Source organism: Dysidea avara, chromosome 12, assembly GCF_963678975.1.
Source record: "Dysidea avara chromosome 12, odDysAvar1.4, whole genome shotgun sequence".
Classification (NCBI taxonomy): Eukaryota; Metazoa; Porifera; class Demospongiae; order Dictyoceratida; family Dysideidae; genus Dysidea; species Dysidea avara.
Window position 1 is genome coordinate 9,822,681 of NC_089283.1, and position 6,072 is coordinate 9,828,752.

Consider the following 6,072-nt stretch of genomic DNA (forward strand, 5'->3'; position numbering starts at 1 on the left):
CACAATGAGTAAAACATTGGTCAACTGGTTTTGTTGGTTGCATCTCTCGTAACTAGATGTTGTATTTTTGGTTTTGTGCTACAAGTGTAATACTTTAGGAAGTCCACACTCCACACCCCAATATTATAATGATACGGTCTTTTCTGGCATCACTGTACATCCAAACTTCAAGTGCTAGCCTTTAATAGACAACATACCCTGGTGCCTGGATATATTATCTATGGCTATATATAAGAACTTCTGATCATCAGTGCGTATCTAAGCAGTATTCCTTAAGACAGCTAGTAAAGACTAAGGAGATAGACAGTACTCAGTTAGCATGTTGCATACAACTATATATAGACATTCACTGATCAAACTAATTCTCAATCAAAGAGTATCAAAAAGCAAAGAGATAAGAGTAGCCATACACAAATCCTCCTCTATGTAGGACTGTGCAAACAAGGCCAATAGTGAAAGTAAATATTACGATATGTACTTGTGACATATATAAACATGACATTAATTTTTTTGTTGTGGCACCCTTATATATGTAATTATGTCACAGCTCCATCAACTGAGCACCTATTGTGAAAATGGTACAGGTGATAGAACTGGGAGTGAAGTCTTCAAACAATTTCATAAAATGTGCATCCTTATAGCTAACTAGTACATAACTACATTAATACCTAGCTCTGTGTGTGCGTGCCTATCATGCAAAAACTAAAAACAAGTGTATGACACCACTAATTAATAAAATTGTCTGAAATGGATGGTTTGTAAATGTTAACTTCATGTTTTAGAGTTTTGAAAGTGACACTGATGATACACATGCAGGTATTACAGAAACCTATACAGTGTATAGCAAATCATGTGTATCTTCAATAATGAAGGTGTAATGTGCACAGCAATAATAGCACATATACAAATCATTGTTGTTTACACTTACTGTATCATACAAACATCAAAACTTGTGTGTGCTGTTTGTTCTGAGTACCCAATACTATTTATACTGCGTTACAGTAGATTAAACCAAATTTGCATGTATTCAATTTCTTTATAAACTATAGGTTATATATATCATAGAATTTTACATCATGGCTATCATGATGTTGTATCACTGAAGTATTCAACAAGTGTAGGGCTTAAATGATCATCCATACATTATCCAAATCAAAACAACAAGAACTCCTGGTGAGAATCCGTATAGCTACCTTATGTAATAAATAATTTCAACACAGTCTACACAGAATTTTCAGTGTGATAATTTGCATGTACAGAGAGTGTATTAATACTCAAGTACATTATTTATTTGAATCCTACTGGCTCATCAATACACATTAAGTAGATAAGCTTGCATGAACACTGGATTGTAACATGATACACAGACACATACACTATATAGATGCCATCCTACCACCTTTGTTAGCCTGCATGCTAGCTACAGCTGCTCAAACAGATTGATACAAAAGTAGAATAAAAGCCTTTCAACCACATAATTTTAACATGCCTCTTGCATGACTTGTACATAGATAATATAAATACCCATAGCATATTATACTTGCAGATAATAGTGAAAGTAAATATTACAATATTTATGTTGTGGCTATCATGATGCTGTGTCACAGAAGCATTCAACAAGTGTAGGGCTTAAATGATCATCCATACATTATAAAAAAAGCTCCTAGTGGGAATCCGTATAGCTACCTTATGTACTTTTACATTCAACACACAGTCTATAAGAATTTTCAGTGTGATAATTTTCATGCACAGAGAGTGCGCTTTACTATTTGTTTGAACCCCACTGGCCACAAGTCTCACCAATACATCAAGTAGATAAGCTTGAACACTGGTTTAAAACATCTCTGTAAATGATACAGACACGTAAATACTACGTATATAAAGCTGCCATCCTACCATCTTACATGCTATTACATCAAAAGCTCTACATTTTATCTACAGTTTAAACAAGGCAATAATACTAAAATGTGAATGCCTGCACATGTGAGTCCATATACTAAACATCATAGAGATGATCAGCATAATTATTACACAATACATATTGGAAACTTAACATGGCTGAGTCCTCACACAAACAGTACACACATTACAACATTAAAGTTGCTTTGGAGTAAGGCGCAACATTACAATAGAGTGGCTATCCACAGATCGGCTGATACTGTCAGTAGCTGTTCCTTGATCTTCATGGGCCCACAGGTCCCTAACTGATGCTGTGCCTGACATTCCAATGTCAGAAAAATGAGCAGTCACATTTTGAGTCTTACTACCACTGTTCAACAGTATCACTGCAACTGATTTATCTGATAGTGGTCCTGCCCACACTTCAGCTCCATCAGAGGTCATATTCACTCTATGTCCCTGTACTCCTAAAGGATCTTGATTCACAGCAATAACTTCACTGTTGGTCAGGATATCTAGTGTATCTTTGGACATGTTATGAATGTCACAACCAATTAAAAGAGGAGCTTTTGCTAAGGACCAAAGACTAAAGTGGGCAATGTTTTCATTATACGTTAGATTTCCTCCATTTCCGACTTCTAACATGTCTGGGTCATTCCATCCTCCTGGACCAGCATATTTCCACCATTGGTCATTTAGCACAGCTCTTGGGTAAAAACTTTCCCACCATGGTCTGATATCACGCGTTGTCCGCCAACTGTTTCCAACCTTTGGTGCCCATGTGGCAGGATCATCCTGTCCTTGTTCACACAATGAGTAAAATATTGGCCGACCTGTCTTGTTTAGTGCATCTCTCATAACTGGATAACGTACTTCTGGTTTTATTCCACCATTATTGCAATTGTCGTACTTCAGGTAGTCCACACCCCAACTAGCATAAGTTTCAGCATCAATATCCTCATATCCTAATGATCCAGGTCTCTTCTGACATGTCTTTGTGCCAGCATCACTGTACAGTCCAAACTTCAAGCCTTTACTGTGCACATAATCTGCTAGCTGTTTCATGTCAGGGAACTTTTTAGGATCAGACTGGATGGTTTTGTTAGGGAAACGTGCCACTTGCCAACAATCATCAATGTTCACATACTGATAACCAGCTGCCTTTAATCCCTTACTGACCTGTTATTAGAAAGAGTAATTAGTACCTAAATGGCATAATTATTGACACTGTTGAATCACATAAAGACCTTGGTATTACCTTTGACCATCAACTTAAGTTGCACACACATAGCAAAGACGTTGCTGCTAAAGCCAATCATTTAATAACCAAAGAAAAATTGAAAAAAGTTGTACATCTTTCTGCATCAGTTTTTTCTTGTATGCTAGTGAGGGAGACCTCTGTATTAGTGTAGAATAAGTGATTGGTCTTTGTAGCAGGGCCGCATGTCAAAAAAGATTTTTGTACTGCCTGTCGATGTTACAGCAGGTTTTAGGTCCCTTCGCGGTGGCCAAAAGGACTTCAAAATCCCATAGCTGAGTTTCAGCCTGGCATACTCCGAATTTGTGTTGATTGCACCCTGTTTATGCTGCTATAAAGAATAGATTCCATGTTTTACTTTGCCATATGGCTACAAGCTTTGCGTAAACTGACGCCGAAAGAATTTCACATGCTCTTACAATCGGCTCTATTGCATCATTGTTCAAGGTCTAATGGCCATACAAATCAGCATGTAGATAGAGGAAGAGCTGATCTACAATGTAACAGTGTTTGCTTTAGGGTAACTCTCCAAATGTGTTCACAACTGAATTTTAAAAAATATCCTTCAAACTGGAAATTGTGATGTAACTGCTACCTTAAAGATGTACAGTGAGTGACTGTCCACACTTCGACATCTTTAGCTTACAGGCACCACAAAGGGGACTTGATCCTTTTATACAAATTCACATTGTATACCTACACCAATACTACTAATATAGCTAACACCAGGGGACACCAGTTTTTTAAGGATCTTGGTTGGTTGGTTGCTTAATGCTTTATTTTGCTTAAATGTAATTAACGTTCATCTCCCTTATATGGGATAAAGCCTATCATCATGTAGACCAAACATTATAGCCAACAACCCACCTAAATGCAATCTTACATTTCAATGACTATGCCATCTATTTAGTACTAACTCTAACCATAGATATTAGTTTCCGTAGGCTCTAATATCTATGCTCTAACCATACACGATAGCTACAAACCATGTAAACCAACTATTGCTTAGTGCTTGGCTTAGTGTCATTTCTATTAGTATTAGTATTTGTGTTACAGGTAAAGAAAGCTCAAGGAGCCTGTAAAGCCTGATCTGTACAAAAAGAATTTAACAAATTTGCAACTACATAGCAAAGATTTAAGATACAAAAATAATTAACTAATTAATTCTAGATCTATGCATGTAGCTCTGGCCTGTTGACTTTAAAGATACTGTTGATATGTAACATTATTTTATCGCGAGATTTTATATCAGTACTTTATCATAATCAGTAATCACGTGACAGAACATACCATCGCATCGGCAGTCTGCATGACAATGTTTGCGTCGATTGAACAGCGAAAATGGTTCCAAGAATTCCATCCCATTTGGGGTGTTTTACCAAGTCCGTTGTCAAGTGATAAGCCTGACTGAAGGATACACGCAAACAGCAACAACGCCTTCATTTCGCAATTTAATAGCACCGGCGCATGCGCAAATTACTGCATTCCTTTATAGCTGATACCTCACTGGGATCTTGCAAGAAAGCAGAGTGTAAAAAGAAAGCAGAGAGTCAGCAAGTGTAAATCTGGACATTTGAACTCTCTTTCCGATGGGAATTACTATTTTCGTGTTTCTTCCTACGTACCCGCTTATCGGCTTCCAGGCACTTTAACATTTTCTGTTTTTCTTCCTGGTTTACTAGGTCGAACAGGCCCTCCTGGTGATGTCGAGAGAATACTGTTTTGCCTGTACAGCTAGGGTGCCTTGGTGTTTTCGATTCTTCAATTGTTGCATCCCAAGTAAATCAAGTGCTGGTCTCACTGTGCATGTGGGACTTCCTTTTCAGTGGAGCATGCTTTATCCTGTCCCAAGGGTGGCTTACCTTCTATCCGACACAATGAGATCAGAGATCTAACTGCTACCCTGTTGACTGAAGTATGCTCTCAGGTAGCTGTTGAACCAGAGCTCCAGCCGGTTTCACAGCAGGACTACCCTGCTTCTGCCAATATCCAAGATGGTGCCCGTCTTGACATCGCCATGAATGGTTTTTGGGGTGGAAGAAGTGAAAGATGTTTTGTGGATGTGCGGGTGTTCAACCCTCTGGCTGCTTCTAATGCGTCCTCATCACTGGCCTCCTGTTATCGGAGGCACGAGAACATTAAGAAACGTGCGTATGCTCAGAGAATTCGTGAGGAGGAGCATGCCTCTTTTACCCCCCTGGTAATGTCTGCCTCTGGTGGTCTGGCTCATGAGGCTTCTGTTTTTTATCAACGCTTGGCTCATCAACTTTCAAACAAGTGGGGCGATGATTACTCTGTTGTCATGGGGTGGTTAAGGTGCTGTCTATCTTTTTCTCTCTTGCGGTCCTCCATACAATGCATCCGCGGAGCCCGCTCATCCATCGGTCACTATGTTAAGACTCCCCCAATTGTGGAGCTGATTCGGGCAGAGTCTCAGTTTGCCGTGGACTAAGAAAGTCCCGGTTTGTCCAGCACAGGCCATTTATGTGCTGGGGGTGGTAGGCAAGGGCAGTCCATCAAGCCCGGGTAAAAAAAAATAAATAAAAAAAAAAATAAAAATAAAAAAAAAAAGCATCATGATGGCTTGACTTTCTCTCAACTTAGTAGCTACATCAACTTGGTAACTGCTGTACAGATGAACAGTTTCAGTCCCGGTCTAGAATTCACTCTAGGCACTATCAAGAGCAACTTCAATTTGCCAATCATTTTTTAGATGAACTTCCTCCTGGCATGTGTTCCTCAGCAATGGCGGAGGAAGTAGTTGATATGAGGGGGAGGGGGGGCTGACTGAAGTACAGAGTCTCTAGCAACAGGCCAGGGGTCTGGGGGGGAGGGGCACAGCCCCCCAGAAGTTATTTTAGCTTTCACAATGTCTCAAAATTAATTTATAACTACAATTTAAAGCATATTAATGA

The 6,072-nt window shown here is 39.1% G+C and overlaps 1 protein-coding gene across 1 annotated transcript; it reads right to left on the reverse strand.

Annotated features, from left to right (window-relative positions):
* Positions 1-1,941: 1,941 nt before the first annotated feature.
* On the reverse strand, positions 1,942-4,612 carry LOC136240468 (uncharacterized). The gene is made up of 2 exons (XM_066031455.1): positions 4,448-4,612; positions 1,942-3,078 (listed from the first exon to the last, which is right to left on the reverse strand). The coding sequence occupies exons 1-2, from the start codon at positions 4,598-4,600 to the stop codon at positions 2,095-2,097; spliced, it is 1,137 nt and encodes a 378-aa protein (XP_065887527.1). The 5' UTR covers positions 4,601-4,612; the 3' UTR covers positions 1,942-2,094.
* Between the last annotated feature and the right edge of the window lie 1,460 nt (positions 4,613-6,072).